This window comes from Malaclemys terrapin, chromosome 10 (genome assembly GCF_027887155.1).
Source record: "Malaclemys terrapin pileata isolate rMalTer1 chromosome 10, rMalTer1.hap1, whole genome shotgun sequence".
NCBI lineage: Eukaryota > Metazoa > Chordata > Testudines > Emydidae > Malaclemys > Malaclemys terrapin.
The window spans coordinates 41,512,499-41,533,085 of record NC_071514.1 but is presented as its reverse complement, the minus strand read 5'-3'; the positions used below and the strand labels follow the sequence as shown (position 1 = coordinate 41,533,085).

The window sequence follows — 20,587 nt, the reverse complement described above, 5'->3', positions numbered from 1 at the left end:
AGCAGTTGACACAGGATTTGATTAATAAAGAATTAAAGGAAAGTAATTAATGCTGATCAGCAGAGTTTTTGAAAAACAGACCCTGCCAAACTAACTTGATTTTTTTTTAATATTACAAGCTTGATTAATAAAGGTAACAGTGCTGATGTAATATGCTTAGACTTCTGTAAGGCATTTGACTTGGTACCACATTACATTTTGATTAACAACCTAGAATGACATAGAATGAACATGACACACATTAAATGGATTAAAAGTGGGTTAACGGATAGGTCTCAAAATGTAATTTGTAAACAGAGACTTATCATTGAGCAGATGTGTTTCCAGTGGGATCCTACAGAGATTGGTTCTTGGCCCTATGCTATTTTTATTAGTGACCTGGAAGAAAACAATCACTGAAAGATTGCAGGTGACACAAATATTGGGGGAGTGGCAAATAATGAAGAGGACAAGTCACTGATATGGAGCAATCTGGATCTCTTGGCAAGCTGGGCTCAAGCAAACAAGTTTTAATATGCCAATGTAAACGTGTACATCTAGGAACAAAAAATGTAGGCCATATTTACAGAATGGAGGACCGTATCCTGAGAAGAAGTCACTCTGAAAAAAGATTTGAAGACAGTGGTGGATAATCTAGAAGGCTGTTGCTAAATGGAGAGGGGTTCAGAGAAGAGTCACAAGAATGATTAAAGAATTGGAAAACATCTCGATCAATGTAGCTTAGCAAATAGAAGGTTAAGGGGTGATGATCACAGTGTAAGTACCTCCATAGGGAACAAATATTTAATAATGGTCTCTTCAATCAAGCAGACAAAGGTGTAACATGATCCAATGGTTGGAAGTTAAAGCCAGACAATTTCAAACTGGAAATAAGGCATACATTTTTAATGGTCAGTAATTAAGCACTGGAACAACTTTTTAATGGTTGGGAGGAATCTCCATCACTGAACTTTTTAAATCAAGATTGCATGTTTTTCTAAAAAAATAAGCTCTAGGGATTATTTTAGGGAAGTCCTATCGCCTGTGTTATACAGGAGGTCAGACTAGATGATCACAGTGGATCCTTCTGGTCTTGGAATCTATGAAACATTCAGTGCCACATTTCTTACTAGCCCTAGAAATGACTAACATGCCTAAATCTAGTGCCGATGCCCCAACTCAGGAAGCATCCAAGGTTACTATTGCCTCGAGACATCTAGGTTTCAAAACACTGGGGTCAGTGCTTTGTTTCTGAAGACAGACCACAAGCTTTCCTGGAATCCACACCACTACCTACTGATGCTGGATCAATTATCTGCAGACTTGTCCTATGTGCAATCAGCTGCACAATGACATCCCTGAGTTTCCAAGGAGCAACAACAAATTTTGGTAGCCACTTCTAGAATCCCATTGGTTGGCACCAAAGGTCTCTGTTCTAGCTAAACTGGGCCCTCTGGTGCCACATCTCCAATGCAATAGAACGGATACCAGGATTAAAGCAATGACGGGAAGACTTCACACTTTCATCTTCCATTCAGGGATAACGGTAAATTTATTTTGCCTGCAGATATCCAAAATGTTTCATACTGTTTTAAATTTACCTAAACCTGAGCAATCAGGTAGCAACAATGATCACTGGGAAAGCACTTGAAAATCCCAATTTACAATCTGAGTCCAAGAATACCAATTCCTTAGAATTACCGGTAAGCAGTGGAATTCGTCGACCACAATATATAAAAATTGCTGTCTATAAAATGACACTAACATTATACAACTCTTTTCATGGAATAAAATCCATCTATGCTGTATACCAGTCCAAAAGACAACTGTCCAGGACATTCTTTTTTAAATGCTGCTTGAAAAAGAAATACAGATAGAAACCCTGATATCCTGATCTCATCTGACATTTCAGAGCATTCATTTCCATTTCTAGACTTTGGTTCACAGGTTTCTTAACAGTGTAATTGGGTAATAACTATATCCAGGCAGTGCCTGTGCCTCCATAAAACAGATTATAAAGGAACCATTTCTTATTCATTCTACTTACGGCTGAGCAATGTATTTGAGGTCATTCAGAAGAAGAAAGTCCTCATTAGGGAATTCCTCTCACCTCCCTTACCATCTACAGTATACTTCCAGAATGATTGAGATGTTCACCTTGTTCTCTAGCCAGGGCTTATGGACTTCGTATGAGATTAAGCTTCCATATTAGAATCCTAGAGTCAAAAGATATTTATCTAGTCTTCAAGACTTCTCCCTTTGATCAAGATCAGAGACTCATCAATAGTTAGCTAAAAATCAATGTATCCAGGCTGGGTTTCTTCAGCCTTACTCACACCATTGCACATTTGAAGTAGTAAGGAAAGATTGCTTCTGTGACTGAGGTATGACTATTTCAGTCAGGAGTGGCACCAGTTCCTCATTACTTTTAAAAGCCAGGAAGAGCATGGGCCACATTTAATTTCCTGGTCAACACTCCTTTAGGGTGTCCGGTACCAGGTGATGAGTAAATGTACTTGACTCCTGTAATGCAGGCAGGCTGTTTGCTGGCCCGTGTGGGGGAGCAGCTCCATGCTATTTGAAAAGCCTTCCCAAAGGACCATGTTCTTTTCATGAGAGTAAGATGGCTCTTCACAGCACTTGGTGTTAGACTCTGTTGTGAGCGGTAGGCACAGAGAACTGTTGAAGTAGTTTACCACTCTGGATAATTCCTTCAGGTGGGATCTGGCAGCTTCAATGAAGGCTGACAGAAAGGTTCTCTTGGCCTGTAATACATCTCAGTAAAGGCTTGGACGAATTCTTTATTTCATCCTATCAACCTTAGGTTTACATCATTGTCACTCAAGTTTCAACCCCTCTTACCATCTGGTACAGGGTGGTCAGAAAACCAACGAGATGCGTGTGCACAATGGGGAGGGAGGGGCTGTTTAGGGGAGTCAGTGTCAAAGGGTAGAATGCAATGATGGTTCACCAGATCCTTGAGTCCCTGTCCTATACTTTCAGTGCTACTGTCCTTTAGCAGGCTTTGTAATTTGATGATGTCCATTAGTCTTGGTAGTAGAATCAGGATCATGGGCTTTTCTTGTTGCCTGGGAGATTGTAGAGCTCTGCCTTAAATGAGATGATGGCCAAAGCAGTGACTGGGTTGTGATGCCCTCAATATTGATAACTAAACAAAACATCAGGTCCAGGGTGTGACCAGCTGTGTGTGTTGGTCCAGAGAGAACCTGTGAGGGTCCTATGGAGGCAAGTGAACAGCTGAGTTTTTGGACTTTTTCCATCTGCAGCCCTGTCAACATAAATTAAATCAGCCAGGGCAACATCAAGTCAAAGGTATTATTTCATCACCAATGGCATCAGACATCTGTTTCCTTGAAGTAAGCTGTTCATATTGTCCTTGACAACTCTGTTGCTCTTACATGCTTTGGAGAAGAGGTAAAGGGGAGAAGGCACGGACATGTTACTGGAACCATCAAGTTTTGCATACTGCTTACTGCATAGCCACTAGATCGTCTCGTTTCTCTCTCTCTCTCTGCTTTTTCCTCTTCCCATTGCCCACTTTTTGCCTATCCATGCCCCTCATTTATTGAATCATGTCCCATTTATATTGTAAACACTGAGGAACAGGGATTGTTAGCCTAGCATGTTTTAAGGTGCTCATAAATAGTAACATGATTTTCTAAATTTAGCTTCACAAGTTCTCTTCACTCTGGCAAAGGATTTGTCATCTGACAGATATGAAAAGCCCTGGGATTAGTCATGTCTGAACTAACTAGATGCCTACAGTATTTATCTACAGGTTCCATTCATGTCAAGGCTAGTAATTTTTTTTTTCTAGTTTAAAAAAATATCTATGCATGAGATCAAGTTTACATAGCTCTTACAAACACCTCTTAAGAATCATCCTCCTAATACCAAAGCGCTGGTTAATCATTTCCCCCCAAATCGGAACCCAAGTTTAATTCTGATCCTAGCTTTTTATTTTTATTATTTTGCTATTTTAATTTTATTCCACTGACTCCAGAAATTCCATGCATCACAGACTAGTTTACATTTCAGTACTAACATGCTTAGATTCATGCCATTTAACAAGGAGTTATAAATGCAAACTACTACATTCATACAATCCACTTCTTGTGAGATAGTTCATTTCTTAATCTCAAGTAAAATTACACCATTCCGCCAGGCCACTGAAGGGAAAAAATGTCCAAATTTTAAGCCTGGAGATTCAAAAGGCATCAGCATTAAAAATAAATGAAAATTTATTATTTATCCAAAGCCACAAGTCACTGAGAAAAGCTAAAGAAGCAAGAATGAAAACTAATTTCTTTGGGAGAAGTGACTGATGCTAGCCACCTAAGAAATTAGCATATCACTTTGAGGTTCCCATCTGGAAATAGGTAAGCCTTTAATATAGCCACATGTACCACTTGTCAGAGGGCACATCATAAGTGTCTTCAACATCTCAGAGAGTAGTTCCCACTGCACTTGAATGGCAGTTCTGCAGGACAGCACCAATATGCACTACTAGACTGGAGTTTCATTATTCCAAGGAGTCTATGAATCTTTGTAATCTATTGGTGATCAGACAGTATCATCTATAAGCATAATACATGGGGCTTCTGGTATCAAGCTGTAGCTTAGTCCTCCAATCCCAAACCTAGAAGAGTTGGGAAAATGCCATGGAGGACACTTATTCAGCTTCTTGAGACATACAGCACTGATTAACCACCCCTTCTAGTCCACACAAGAGAACAACTAGTTCCAGGAGGAACTACATCCAGGCCGCCTTGGCTGAAAGAACTGTCACCACACATGCTCTAAGGTATGACTCCAAAGAGGCTGGGAACATCTCATCAACAACATCTCAACCACATAAGTAAATGTTTTGCTTTAAAACAAAGAGACAAGGTGGGTGAGGTAATATTATATTTGCCCAAGTTCTATTGGTGAGAGAAATTATTATAATACCCTAATATCCTGGTACCGACAAGGCTAGAACAACGTTGCTTTAAAACAAGTTTTAAGTGACCTCCAGAAGTCAGCACTCTCCAACTGCCTTCAAATTATTCTCAATCCTGTGAACAGAACAAGCTAGTTGATCCAAAAGAAAACAAAGCAGGCTGTGAGTGCTCCTTTCACAGAGTTAGTAAGTAAGTAGGAACAACAATTATGCAACTGTTCGGAAAATATTGCAACCTAACATACAGCTGATACAGGGAAGCAAAACAAAATAGAGATGTAACCCCTTTAACAGAAGCAAATGCATAAGGGGTGAATAGAACAAAAAGCAAAGGATATTTTCCTTCTGACAGATGCAAGAATAATCTTCAGTAAATTGTGCTTTGGAGATCCAAGTAACAGAGAAGCCATTTGGAGAGAGATGCAAAGATATTATCAAAAAACTTTCCTTCTTAACATCTTTTATTGAACACGTCCTTTGCCTTCGATGAATTTTACTTGTAACAAGAGTAAGCAAGTTAACAGTAAGTTGTTTGTGTTGCTCAAAGGGTCAGTAAAAAACTTTTTAGAACAGGCAAAATGGATTTTAAAAGGTTACAAGAAATTAACCTTCATATGCATTAAACAAGGTTTGTCTGGGAGCATTCAGAATTCACATCTTTGGGCATATACAGCTGTCACTTGCTGTGGATTTGTGCACGTGCAAGCACTCCAAAACTTGAACAAAGGTAGTCCATTACATACCTGAATATTCACAGAAAAAGCACTTTGTAGTTGCAAGGAAATTGTGGCATGTGACAATCACCCCTTTCTATCACTCAACCTGCATCAGCTTTTGTGGAATCATGTTGCTTTAACACCAGAATAAATTATTTAAATTTAAAAGCACTTAGAAAGTAATGGATATTTATCTTAAGATTTTAAACACCAATTATGAGATATAAGCTCCTGTAATGCAAGCCACTAAGACAGCTATATTCTTACCTAGTCTGAGTTCTCCGAAGTTCCCACACCCTATCTTCTTGCCCACTCTGAAATTGGGTCCCACCATAAGAACACCAGAGGACGTAGCAGAACTCGGTCGAGAACCATGCCCACTCCTCCCTGGCATTCCTTTTGTTGTCCGCTGCCTTTCATCCTTCTCCCTGTTTGAATGGTCCATGATCTTACAACACAAAATCTCTGCCCAGTAAACTGGCAGAATTGGGAGTACACACTCTTCTCCTTAGAATAGAAATATATATCCAAAAGTATCACTGAGTCAGGTTACAATACAAGTCATAGAAACATGAAGTTCTTTTGGCACCATCTCCAGACTCCTAATATAGTTCCACAGCGGTTGGTTACCTCCTGGAGAACTCAGTAAGGCAGATCTTTAGAATCTAAAAAGAAAAAGAAATATGAGATTGCAAGAATAAAATCAATTAATGTTTCATAATACTTACTGCTAACCAAACCTGGACAATTTCCAAAGATGGACTATTTAGATTTCATACAAACTAACAGCCTGTCACCTTCACTGGTTTCTAGTGGGGTCCCGCAGGGATCAGTTATGGGTCTAGTTCTGTTCAATATCTTTATCAGTGATTTAGATAATGGCATAGAGAGTACACTTATAAAGTTTGTGGACAATACCAAGCTGGGAGAGGTTGCAAGTGCTTTGGAGGATAGGATTAAAATTCAAAATGATCTGGACAAACTGGAGAAATGGTCTGAAGTAAATAGGATGAAATTCAATAAGAACAAATGCAAAGTACTCCTCTTAGGAAGGAACAATCAGTTGCACACATACAAAATGGGAAAGGGATCTGGGAGCCATAGTGGACCACAAGCTAAATATGAGTCAACAGTGTAACACTGTTGTGCAACAAAAAAAAAAAAACCACCAAACATCCTTCTCGGATGTGTCATAAACAAGACACAAGAATTAATTCTTCTGCTCTACTCAGTGCTGATTAGGCCTCAACTGGAGTATTGTGTCCAGTTCTGGATGCCACAATTCAGGAAAGATGTGGACAAATTGGAGAAAGTCCAGAGAAGAGCAACACAAATGATTAAAGGTCTAGAAAACATGACCTATGAGGGAAGATTGAAAAAAATTGGTTTGTTTAGTCTGGAGAAGAGAAAACTGGGGGTGGGTGGGAGGGGAGGCATAACAGTTTGCAAGTACATAAGAGTCTTTTACAAGGAGGAAGGAGAAAAATTATTCTTCTTAACTGCTGAGGATAGGACAAGAAACAATGGGCTTAATTTGCAGTAAGGGAGGTTTAGGTTGGCCATTAGGAAAACTTCTTCTCAACTGTCAGAGTGGTTAAGCACTGGAATAAATTACCTAGGCTGTGGAATCTCCATCATTTGAGATTTTTAAGAGCCGGTTAGAGGGGGGAGGGATAGCTCAGTGGTTTGAGCATTGGCCTGCTAAACCCAGGGTTGAGAGTTCAATCCTTAAGGGGGCTATTTAGGGATCTGGGGCAAAAATCTGTCTGGGGATTAGCCCTGCTTTGAGCAGCGAGTTGACTAGATGACCTCCTGAGGTCCCTTCCAACGCTGAGATTCTATGATAACAGTAGGTGTACAGTAAGTAATTACTATTTCCAATATCAACAATCTTAAAAGAAGATTGGTTATTCTGAAAAAAATAGTCTACAGAATAGCACATTTACATATTTGCTGCTATGTGTGGGGAGACCCATTTTATGCATGAATAATAAAAGTTGACATAGTTTTAGAATTTAAGGCCAGAAAGGATCATTAGAACATCTAGTCCAGCAGTTCTCAAGCTTCACTGCACTGCAACCGCTTCTGAGCGCAAAAATTACTATATGACCCCAGGAGGGGTAACCAAAACCTGAGCCTGCCCAAGCCCTGTCACCCTGGGTGGAGGGCCAAAGCCATAGCTTGAGCTCCACCACCCCAGGCAGGCTTTAGCTCCAGGCAGGGGGCCTGTAATTTGAGCCCCGCTGCCCACGGCTGAAGCCTTCAGGCTTCAATGCTGGGCAGTGGGACTTGGACTTTTGGCCTGGGCCCCAGCAAGTCTAACACCAGCCCTGGTGACTCCATTAAAATGGGGTCCCAACCCACAGTCTGAGAGCCCAGATCTAGTCTGATCTCGTGTATATCACAGGTCACAAACAAACAGTATGACACAGTATTGTATGCAAGACACAGGAGGCAACTGATCCCACTCTGCTCTACATCAGGCCCCAGCTGGGGGACTGTGCACCACAATTTAGGAAGGATGTAAGCAAAATGGAAAGAGTACACAGGAGAACAAAAAATGATAAAAGGTTTAGAAAACCTGGCCTATGAGGAAAGGTTTAAAAAACTAGTCATGTTTAATCTTGAGAAAAAATGACTATGGAGGACCTGATAACAGTCTTCCAATATGTTGAGGGCGGTTATAAAAATGACTGATCAATTGTTCTCCATATCCACTGGAGACAGGATGAGAAGTAATGGGCTTAATCTGCAGCAAGGGCTATTTAGGTTAAATATTAGGAAAAACTTTCTAACTCTAAGGGTAGTTAAGCTCTGGAATAGGCTTCGAAGGGAGGTTGTGGAGTCCCCATCATTAGAAGCATTTAAAAACAAGTTGGAGAAACACCTTGGATGTTTGGGAATGGGTCTAGGTTTACTTGGTCCTACCACAGCACAGAGGCCTGGACTTGATGCCTTCAAGGTCCCTTCCAGCCCTATGTTTCTATGATTAAATTTGACCTGAGGTGCAGGGATATGGATACACCTACAATGGAGCACCCATAGGGGGACACATCTCAAACCACAGTTACTCACAAGATGAGTAACTTCTTCTTCAGTCGCCTGACTAAAATCCTTTAGCCTAATTAAAGCCATTGGGATCAATACAGGGCAATTGGGTCAAATTTAATCATAGAAACGTAGGGCTGGAAGGGACACTAGGTGTCACAAGTATTCCTGTTCTTTTTACTCAAAGAAGAACTATGTGCTGCAAGGAAAGAACAGGAGAGACCTGAAGCATTATTAGCAACATGCAGGTTAGCAAGATTCTTCTGGAAAGAAAAGCAGGACACTACAACAAGATAGGTACTGAAGGTATAACAAGACAGTACTTTTGCATGCAGAAATGTTGTTCACGTTTAAGCTCCGTCTTTAGACTGGGAGTGTCTGGAAATCTTGGGATACAAATTTGGTTCCATAGAAAAAAAGTCAGTGTTTCCTTAGAGACGAGGTGGGTGAAGTATCCAATATTTTTTATTGGACCAACTTCTGTTGGTGAGAGAGACAAGCTTTCAAGCTACACAGAGCTCTTTTATGTGTGGGAAACATTCAGAGTGTCACAGCTAAATACAAAGTGGAACAGATTGTTTAGCAAAGTAGTTAACACATTTCAAGTGACCATTCAAAGTGAAGTGGCCAGGGGTGAAAGTAGAAATTCAGGGACTTACCGGTACGGGGCTGGATTGGGGCCAGCTCTGGCCCCCGGAAGGGGCGGGGTCTTGGGCGGAAAGGGATGGGGTCAGAGCCAGCCCCGACCGCCCTGTACCAGTAAGTGCCTCCTCCCTCCCCCGCCAGGGTAGCAGCAGCAGCTGGGGGCTCCGGCAGCAGTTTAAAGGGCCAAGGGCTCGGCCGCTGCTACCGCCCCGGTCCCTTTAAACCGCTGCCAGAGCCCGCAGCCGCTACCCCAGGGCTCCAGGGGCTATTTAAAGGGCCAGGGCCGTAGAGGCAGCGGGAGCCCCGGCCCTTTAAATAGCCCCCGGAGCCCTGCCACTACTCCAGGGCTCTGGGGGCTATTTAAAGGGCCCAGGACCTCCCTGCTTTTACCGTCCTGGCCCTTTAAATAGCCCACAGAGCCCTGGGGTAGCGGCGGCTATTTAAAGGGCCCAGGGCAGTAGAGGCAGCGGGAGCCCCGGCCCTTTAAATAACTCCCGGAGCCCCGCTGCTGCTACCCCAGGGCTCCAGCAGTGGGGCTCTGGTGGCCATTTAAAGGGCCTGGTGCTCCAGCTGCTGCTGGGAGCCCCAGGCCCTTTAAATTGCTACCTGGGGAAGCCGGGCCGCCCCAGTACGCTGTACCACCGTGTAGCGGCTTACTTTTATCTCTGGAAGTGGCCTATTAACACCACTCTGCAGTCAGAGGGGAAGCGGTTGTGAACGGGTTACAAATCTAAGCTCCCAGGCTCATCTTTTGAAAGTGTTGTGCAGGTTTCCTGTGAGGATGAAGATACAGGTCAGATATGGACTGATTGCTTTGTGAAGTATTTACCCACAAGTGATATGGTGTTTTTGTCTTATTTTCCTATGTGAAAATAGTGTAGTGACTGTCTGGTTTCACCCACATAGTTGCTATTGGAGCATTTAGTGCACTGGATGAGGTACACCATATGTTCTGATAGGCATTTGCAAGCATGGCTGGCCTTAGGGGTTGGCAAGCTGGGCCGCCATCCAGGGTGCCTTATTCAGGGGTCGTTGTGCTGATACCTCCCACGCACCTGACCTGCCAACTGCCAGCGGGGTTTAGAGGAAGCCCAGGCAACGGCTGGAGAGGACAGACAGGTCGCGCTGCGGGTGGGGGAGAAGGGAGGAGCTGGGACCAGCCTGGTAACTTCTCCAAAGGAGGGGTGCCCCTCTGCCCTGCTCCACTGTTGTCTACAGATGCTGCTGTTCCTGTCCCCCACTCTCTGCCAAGGAACCACTCTGGCCAAGCTGCTCAGGAGCTAGAGCCTGGCTCCCGTCTGCTGTGCAGAGCTTATGGGAGGGGAGGAGGGGGCACTGATGTCCAGGTGTCCCCCACCCCCCGCCCTTGCACCCAGTCTATGCTGTGCTGGGGTGCGGGTCAGGGGGAGAGTGTATGTGCTGGTGTCTCTGGGTCTGGAGTGGGTGCTGCTGGCATTACTGTTCAGGCTGCTGAATGCTCTTCCTAAAGAGACAGTGCACTGACACACTTAGGTGCACACACACTCCCCCCAACATACATCCACATTCACTCTCTCACACACACAGAAATTAGTTAAATACACAACTTTAGACATTGTGCAGATGAAGATCACTTATTTTCAAATGGTATTTTTAGCTATATCTGTAAAATAACTTAAAATTCATACAAAAATAAATGTGGTTCCAAGTCTGATACTAATAATAATGATGGAGTCAAATGTTAGTGCGTCACGTACATGATTGTGATCAGTAAACAAATGCTGCCAAAATAATCCAAAAAATAAATTCCAGTTCTTTATAAAAGAGAAAAAACCCTTAATTGCATCTGTTAAAATTAAGCAAAGCCATTTTTAGTGGAGTGAAAAACAACTAAAATAAAGTTAGATAATGACAAAAACAGAGTGTGTCTGTTAGAGAAAGTAAGCAGATTTAAGCTTATTTTATTTGTATTTATCTCTACTAAAGATATGTACAAAGTATCAAACTTGTGTTTCTGATATCTGTGTTAAGGCTCCAGAATGGATACCGCAAGGCTTGGGAATACCTTGCTGTATTATGACCTGATATGTAAATTTAGAACAAACTTAAAATATGGATTTAATATATTTTTTCAATATTTTTTCTTTCTTTATATAGGAAATAGATACAGTGCTCCTGTCAGCTAATTTCTAAATTATTATCTGCAAAAAAACTTAGAGTTTTCAGGTTAAAGTTGCACCCCCTCACCAAAATCTAAAATGGCACCCCTAGTGTGCCAGGAGTGGCCAGAGGGCTGCTCAGGCTGTCTGCTCTCATCCAGGTAGGCATTGAGAAAGCTGGGACACAGTGTTATTGTTTTTCATAAAGGAGATTCAGAACTGGGAATCAGCAGCACACTGTTGGTACTTGCACTCCAAAGGCTTGACAAACATGTTTAATAATAAGGGAGAAGATCAAGCTGAGAGCTTTGGAGTTGCCACCCATTATGTTCTTCTGGGTAGTCTGAAAGGAAGGACCTGAGCCATTTCAGTGTATTCCAGCAACTTGGGAAGAGTATTTGGTGATCAAGTGCCACAGAAAGGTTCAATAGGAAAGTACAGTACAGATAAACCTTTCTTATGGACAGAAGATGATCATCCATCAGAGCAACAAGTGTTGTCCTTATACCATGCTCCCACTCTGAAGCCTGACTGAAGGATTCAGGATACTGATAAAAGCCCTGAGACTAGCAAGATTCTTGCCTAGCTTGCTTCATAAGGAAGATTACATACTGCAAAGTAGTTTGATTTCTGTTGTACTGACTAAAACATTCAGTAGTCCAGTATGGGTCGTGATGAGTGTCAGTAGAGGTCCCAGTTTTTCTCTAGTCTTACTCATAGGGGTAGATGTCAGTCATAGGTGGTGGGACTGACTGCCATCAAATACATACATCCATGATGATTACTAGCAAGAGTGGCTTAAATTCCTGAAAGAAATAGGTTTCTGGCCCTGCTTTTGTCGGCTTGTTATTTGTGGATGCAGGACTATCATCCTGGATGCAGGCATCTCTTTCATGAAATAAAAATTCCTTCAGTGAGAAATGCTGTGTTCTGAGAGGAGATAGCCAGACTTTACAAAGCAACGTATGGTCCTGTGGGAGGCATGACTTTGCTATCTTTAAGGCACAGAAGAAGTAGATTGTTTGCTTCCTTATAGAAGAGGCATAGGTTTGTAGAAACTGTCTGCAGACTTTTTTTGCCACTGTCTTGAGAGTTTCACACCATTTTTAGTATGACCCTAAATGGCTCTAACAAAAAAATTAATTGAAACACCAAAAACATTTTTAGAGCATGCTTTGGATTTCTGCCATTTAATAATTTCTGATCTACCTAAATAATGTGCCCTCTTAGTATGCAACCCAGTGGATGCCCAAGCATATCAAACACAGCAAACCATGAACAAGTTTTCTCAGCACTACATATGTTTTGATTAATTCCTTCAAAAGGAAGATTCTGCATTTGGAATCTGTTTAAACCCACTGCTCTCAAAAAAGTATGCAGAGATAGCTGTGTATGCTTTATCACCTGTCACTAAGCCAAATGCTGCAAGTAATTTATTAAATTATTAAAGTCACACTACTCCCACTATTTGCAAGATTATGGTGGAGTAAAAACCTACTCATCTGCTCAGCACTGACAAGTGAAATGCTTTTCCTAACTAAGGTCCTCTCCCTCAAACTAAGCCATCAGTTTCTGCAGAAATCTAAGATGGCATTTTTTGGAAATTAGTTTTCTACATCTTATGGTGGAGGAACACACCTTCCAGACGTGACCAGCTGTACTGCTGACTTCCCAAGTATGCAGACCACAAACCTCCTCTGCTGAATGGGGAATGATTTGAGCAGAGGCACATACTGAACCTATTATTAGGTAAGGAAGACTCCAAAAGTAAAGGCTGGGAAAATAATAGAATCTGAGGACACCCCCTTGGCAACAGCAGCCAGGAGAATATAAATGGTGGCACAGATGAGTAGATGTGCCCTGCCCAGAAGTGAGGATGCTCTTGAAAGCATTTTGGGGAAGCAGGAGAGGGTATAGGGGAGGGGTGGCCAACCTGAGCCTGAGAAGGAGCCAGAATTTACCAATGTACATATGTCAGCAATCCTCCACCATCAGCTCCCAACACCCTGTTCCCAGGGCCTCCCACCCACTACAGGGAGAGGGTGGGAAGGGGTGAAGTGGGGCCAGGGCCTGTGGCAAAACCAGGGGTTGAGCAGTGAGCACTGCCCAGAACATTGGAAAGTTGGCGCCTGTAGCTCCAGCCCTGGAGTCGGTGCCTATACAGAAGCTAATATGAGGCTCCTTGAAGAGTCGCGTGTGTCTCTGGAGCCTCAGGTTGGCCACCCTTGGTGTAGGGGAAGGAGAGAAAAAAGATGTAAATCTTGTCTAGCAGCCAGAAGAGGTGGTACAGTGTTTCACAAATAAAATCAGATACCTACTCTACTAACAAAGCTAATGTGAAAGATGAAGCCACAGAGTAGGATCCAGGGACAGCAGCCTTGTAGGAATTCTAGCACCTCAAACTAAGGGTTGAGCTTTTTTAGTGCAGACGTGATAAATCGATCCCCGATCGCTCTGCCGTCGACTCCGGAACTCCACCGTGGCGAGAGGTGGAAGCAGAGTCGACGGAGTGGCAGCAGTCGATCCCGTGCCGTGAGGACGCGAGGTAAGTTGAACTAAGATATGTCGACTTCAGCTACGCTATTCTCGTAGCTGAAGTTGCGTATCTTAGGTCGATCCCCCCCAGTGTAGACCAGCCCTTAGTGTCTACTAAAGAATGTCTTTAAAGTTCTAGTAGTATTGATATAGAAGGCTTCCCATCAGGTAGGTGGGAATACTGGGCAGAGTTAAAGCAGCTTGTGGAAATTATACGATGAAAAATCCTCGCCTTTAAGTATTTAGAGATATACAAGATACAAAAGCCTTCTATTGTCTCATCTCACCATTAATATTATATTATTCATTATTCCCGTTAATAGGAAAGATTAGAAGGCTTTTGTATCTTGTATATATATCTTTAAATACTAATATTAATAGTCATTTACAATTCTACCTGTGCCTTAATGTCTATCTAGAGAGAGAGGAGCAATTTAACAAGTGACCAATGCCAAAGCTGGCTAAAAAGAGATGGGAATTCATTTAAAAGAATATTGTCAATATGTGCATGGGGGAAAATCAGGTTTTCTAAGTTAAAAAGAAGGAATATTTTAGAGCAAGGGTTCTCAGACTGTGGGTTGGGACCCCATTTTAATAGGCTCACTAAGGCTGGGGTTAGACTTGCTGGGGCCCAGGGCCGAAACTGAAGCTCGATCCTCACTGCCTGGGGACAAAGCTGAAGCTCGAGCCCCACCGCCTCGGGTGGTGGGGCTTGGGGCCCCCCAACCCGGGGCACCAAAGCTCAAGTTTTGGTCCCCACTTCTGGGGTTGTGTAATAATTTTTGTAGTCAGAAGGGGGTCGCAGTGCAATGAAGTTTGCGAACCGCTGGTTTAGAGACCCAAAGATTACTAAATTGAATCCTAGACCAGTGGTTCACAAGCTTTTGCATTGGTGACCCCTTTCACACAGCAAACCTCTGAATGTGACCCCCCCCTTATAAAATTAAAAATAAATTATATTTAACACTATTATATTTAACACTACTATAACTGTTGCAGGCAAAGCGTGGGGGTGGAAGCTGACAGCTCGCGACCCCCCCACATAATAACCTCGCGACCCCCTGAGGGGTCACAACCACCAGTTTGAGAACCCCTGTCCTAGACTAACCTGTTAACCTATAGGGAAGTGCTTTGTACTGCCATGAGAACGACCCAGATTACACACCCACACCTTAAACCTGGTCTACACCTAAAATTTAGGTCAACCTAGCTAAATCCCTCAGGGTTCTGAAAAAATGTCACACCCTGAGAGACACCGTTAGGCTGATCTAAACCCCACTGTAGATGCAGCTAGGTCAACAGAAGAATTCTTCCATACAACCTAGCTATCACCTCTGAGGGGGTGGATTTACTACAGGCACAGAAAAACCCTTCTGTCGTTGTAATGTCTATAACTACAGCAGCATAGCTACAGCATGTAAGCATGGAGGCAGAGTGCTCACCCAGTGGATGAAAGGATGCATACCATGCTGCTCAACAGCAGGCCCTATGGACTAAAGCAAATCCTTGTGTCTCTTGACTAGGAGGAGGCTCACTACTACAAACTCGGAGGACAGCGAGGAAGAGGAGTGACTTTAGGCAATGGTAAATTTAAAGACATGCATGCTTTTCTACACACAAGCTTCACTACTTCACACATCTTTAAAAAAATTCAGTAATTTCCAACATGTACAAAAATAAACCTTTTCTATGCTCACAGAAAAATCTGTTCATCCAACTTAGTCACCATGTATTAAGAATTCTAGTATCCATAAATGTTACACTGAAAGGTGGTTTTAGAATCTAATGAATAGCAAAGTTTAACTAAATTACTTAAATCAATAGAAATCACTGCTAAATAATCTGACAAAGGCTTCCTGACAATAGAATGATTAATGTCGACACCCACTAGTATCATTTCTAGAAGATGAAGTTGCATCAATTCCCAAACTTTATTCTTACAGTTTCAGAACAGAAGGTGAGGTTTAATTAAAATGGATACTCGAGTAATTTTCCAAAGCATCTGACTTATGTGCTTTGGAAAATTTTACCCCATCTTCTATTTAGGACCTTAGCACCATAGAATTTGAGTACATCTTGAGTGATTAAACCAGGCTCCTGGAAACATAAAATGTGGACAGAAGTTGGAAAGCTCAGATGTACTCAACCTGTAAGTAATTGCAGGAATATGGCATCAGTGCACAAATTACATTGCCTAAATTGAGATCAGATAATGGAGTCAGTCTTCCTTATGAAAGCTGAAGTTGCCTTTGGCATGAAAAAAGACGGTTACTGAACGTTGTAACTGTTCTTCGAGATGTGTTGCTCATATCCATTCCAATTAGGTGTGCGCGCGCCGCATGCACGATCGTCGGAGAATTTTCTACCCTAGAAACACGCGGTGAGTCGGCTGTGGAGCCCCCTGGAGTGGCGCCTTCATGGCGCTGGATATATACCCCAGCCGACCCAGCGCCCCCTCAGTTCCTTCTTGCCGGCTACTCCGACAGTGGGGAAGGGGGGCGGGTTTGGAATGGATATGAGCAACACATCTCGAAGAACAACAGTTACAACAGTGAGTAACCGTCTTTTCTTCTCCGAGTGCTTGCTCATATCGATTCCAATTAGGTGACTCCCAAGCCTTACCTAGGTGGTGGGATCAGAGTGAGACATTGCTGTGTGCAAAACCGCTGACCCGAATGCAGCATCGTCTCTGGATTGCTGCACCAGCGCATAGTGAGCTGCGAATGTGTGGACTGATGACCAAACTGCAGCTCTACAAATGTCGTGGATCGGGACTTGAGCCAGGAAGGCAGTCGAGGAGGCCTGGGCCCTCGTGGAGTGAGCGGGGAGGCGCGGCGTCGGGGCGCCGGCCAGGTCGTAGCAAGCACGAATACAGGACGTGATCCAAGATGACAGGCATTGTGAGGAGACCGGTAAGCCTTTCATCCGGTCGGCCACTGCAACGAAGAGTTGTGTCGTCTTCCTAAACGGCTTTGTACGGTCAATATCGAAAGCCAGGGCCCTGCGTACGTCCAAAGAATGCAAACCCTAGTCTTGGCGAGTAGCGTGTGGCTTAGGATGGAAGACCGGGAGAAATATATCCTGGTTCACGTGAAACGGTGAGACTACCTTGGGAAGAAAGGCAGGGTGGGGGCGAAGCTGCACCTTGTCCTTATGGAAAACAGTGTATGGGGGCTCGGACGTAAGCGCCCTGAGTTCAGAAACACACCTTGCTGAGGTGATGGCTACAAGGAAGGCTGTCTTCCAGGATAGGTACAGGAGTGAACAGGTGGCCAATGGCTCGAACGGAGGCCCTGTGAGCTTGGAGAGAACCAGGTTGAGATCCCACGTCAGAACGGGCTGGCGTTGCTGTGGGTATATCCGGTCTAAGCCCTTGAGGAATCTAACGACCATCGGGTTAGAGAAGACCGAGGAAGCGAGTTCTCCTGGGTGGAAGGCCGAAATAGTGGCGAAGTGAACCCTGATTGAAGATATAGCCAAGCCCTGCTGTTTTAGGGATAGGAGATATTCAAGTATGAGAGGAATAGGCGCCTGCAAGGGGGACGTGGCTCACTGCTCGCACCAACAGGAGAACCGTTTCCACTCGACTAAGTAAGTAGTCCATGTAGAGGGATTCCTACTTCCCACCAGAATCTGCTGGACGGACTGCGAGCATTGCCGCTCTGCCCGATTCAGCCATGGAGCATCCACACCGTGAGGTGGAGCGATTGCAGGTCGGGGTGACATAGTCGGCCGTGGTCCTGAGAGATGAGATCTGGACACAAAGGAAGCGTGATCGGTGTTTGAACCGAAAGCTCCAACAGTGTGGTGTACCAGTGCTGCCTCGGCCAAGCTGGAGTGACTAGAATTACCCATGCCTGGTCTCTGCGCAGCTTGAGCAGTACCCTGTGGACCAGAGGAAATGGAGGGAAAGCGTAGAACAGGTGGTCTTTCCAGGTTAAAAGGAACGCGTCCGACAGAGATCCCAGAGCTCGCCCCTTGTAGGGAGCAGAACGCGTGGCACTTCCTGTTGGCTCGAGATGCAAACAGGTCGACCTGGGGAAATCCCCACCTCTGGAAGACAGAATAGATGATGTCTGGGCGAATTGACCACTCGTGTGTCTGGAAGGACCTGCTGAGATGGTCTGCTAGCGTATTCTGGACTCCAGGGAGAAACGATGCCGTGAGATGTATCGAGTGGGCGATGCAGAAGTCCCACAGGCGAATGGCCTCTTGGCATAGAAGCGACGAGCGGGCTCCTCCTTGTTTGTTGATGTAAAACATGGCCGTGGTGTTGTCTGTGAGAACTAACACACAACGGCCCTGTAGGAGATTGAGAAATGCCTGGCATGCCAGGCGCACCACCATCAGCTCTCGAACATTGATGTGCAGGGCTAGTTGGGGTGCGGTCCACAGGCCCTGGGTATGGTGCTCCCCGAGGTGGGTACCCCATCCTAGAGAGGAAGCGTCTGTGACCATGTGCAGGGAGGGTTGTGGGGCGTGAAACGGCACTCCTGCGCAAACCGCCTTGTGATCCAGCCACCAGGTGAGGGAGGTCAAGACCGAGCTCGGAACCGTGACCACCATGTTTAGTTTGTCCCGATAAGGACGGTACACCAATGATACCCAGGCCTGAAGTGGGCGGAGCCGAAGTCTAGCATGCCTGGTTACGTAAGTGCAAGAGGCCATGTGACCCAACAGGGCAAGGCACGTCCTCATTGTGGTAATCGGAAAGGCCCTGAGCCCTCGAATGACGGTTGTGATGGTATGAAAGCAATTGTCTGGTAGAATAGCTCGGACACGTCTGGAGTCTAGGACTGCCCCAATAAATTCTATCCTCTGGGTTGGCTCTAGAGTGGACTTCTCTTTGTTGAGTAGAATGCCCAACTCGTGGAATGTGTGTACTATTATGTGGACGTGAGCTTGAACTTGCCCTCTGGTGCGGCCGCGTACCAGCCAGTCATCTAAGTACGGAAACACCTGTATCCCTTGTCGACGAAGGTATGCTGCCACGACAGCCATACATTTTGTGAACACTCTGGAGGCCGGGGACAAGCCGAAGGGAAGTACTGCAAATTAGTAGTGCACCTTGTTTACCACAAATCACAGGAAGCACCTGTGAGGCGGATAGATCGCTATATGAAAATATGCGTCCTTCATGTCGAGGGCGGCGAACCAGTCTCCAGGATCCAGGGAAGGGATAATGGTCCCCAATGATACCATGCGGAACTTCAACTGTACTATGAGTCCGCGTAAGTCTAAGATGGGTCGCAGACCCCCTTTTGACTTGGGGATCAGGAAGTAGCGGGAATAAAACCCCCTGCCCCTTAACTCTGGCGGAACCTCCTCTATGGCCCCCATAGAGAGGAGCCCAAAAACCTCCTGTGTAAGGAGATGCTCGTGAGAAGGGTCCCTGAAGAGGGATGGGGAGGGGGAGAGGGAGGGGGAGGGGGAGGGAGGGAACGAAGAAAACTGGAGAGAGTATCCCTTCTCCACCGTGCGAAGGACCCAACGGTCTGAGGTTATAAGGGACCAAGCACGGTGGAAACGGGAGAGGCGATCCCGAAAGGAGGGAGCTGGATCCTGGGTAGTGGCTGGGGCGCCGTCCTCGACCGCACCTTCAAAAGTTCTGCCTAGGGCCTGAAGGTGGCCTAGGCGGCCCCTGGTTCTGACCGGGTTGAGGGCCGGTCGACCTTCGCCTACCACCTCGTCCCCGCCTTCTGGCAAAGTCCTGTCTTGGACGAAGCGGGGGAGGGTAGAACCTTTGAGGCTGGGGCCTAAAGGGTCTGCGCTGGGGGCCTGGGACATGCATCCCCAGGGAGCGCATGATGGTTCTGGAGTCTTTGAGGCTCTACAGCCGAGAGTCCGTCTTCTCTGAGAACAGCCCGTGGCCCTCAAAGGGTAAATCCTGCAGGGTCTGCTGCAGTTCCGGCGGCAAGCCCGAGACCTGGAGCCAGGAGACTCACCGCATGGCGATACCTGAGGCCAGCGTCCTCGCAGCCGAGTCCGCTATGTCCAAGGAGGCCTGTAAGGAGGTCCGTGCCACCTTCTTACCCTCCTCCACTAAGGCCCCAAACTCTTCCCTTGAGTCTTGGGGAACCAACTCCTTTAATTCCTGGAACTCTATGGGGAAGTTTAAGTTATAGCGGCTCAAGAGCGCCTGCTGGTTAGCCGCTCTGAGTTGCAGCCCTCCCGCTGAATACACCTTACGCCCAAACAAATCGAAGCGCTTAGCGTCCTTCGATTTGGGCTGCGCGAGGAGCCGACGGTGCCGGTGGTTGGGGCGGTGCCGGCTCCATGAGAGCAATAAGGTCTCTCGCCGTCGCGAAGGTCTCTGGAGTGGACGGAAGACAAGGCTCTACCACCAACCGAGGTGGTGATCCAGTCCGCACCGGACTCAACGGCCACAGAGCCGGAGTCGACAGTGTAGCAGGCACTTGCTTCTGGTGGTCCAAAGGTGGACGCGGCTCTACCCCCGGCACCGGAGGAGCCGGCATCTTCAGGACAGCCGTCTCCTGCACTTTGCGGGATTTCTTGTGTCCCAGAGACAAGGATCGGCGCCGAGGCCCCTGTGGCGGGTGCGG

General features: G+C 45.4%; 1 protein-coding gene across 2 annotated transcripts in view; it reads right to left on the bottom strand.

Annotated features, from left to right (window-relative positions):
* The window catches only part of CSNK1G1 (casein kinase 1 gamma 1), a 330,992-nt gene that overhangs the window by 218,225 nt on the left and 92,180 nt on the right, over nucleotides 1-20,587 (bottom strand). For both annotated transcript variants that reach the window (XM_054041786.1, XM_054041787.1), the window contains exon 2: nucleotides 5,926-6,323. In XM_054041786.1, coding sequence (XP_053897761.1) covers nucleotides 5,926-6,103 — 178 coding nt within the window. In that variant the 5' untranslated portion in view covers nucleotides 6,104-6,323. The remainder of the gene's footprint in view (nucleotides 1-5,925; nucleotides 6,324-20,587) is intronic.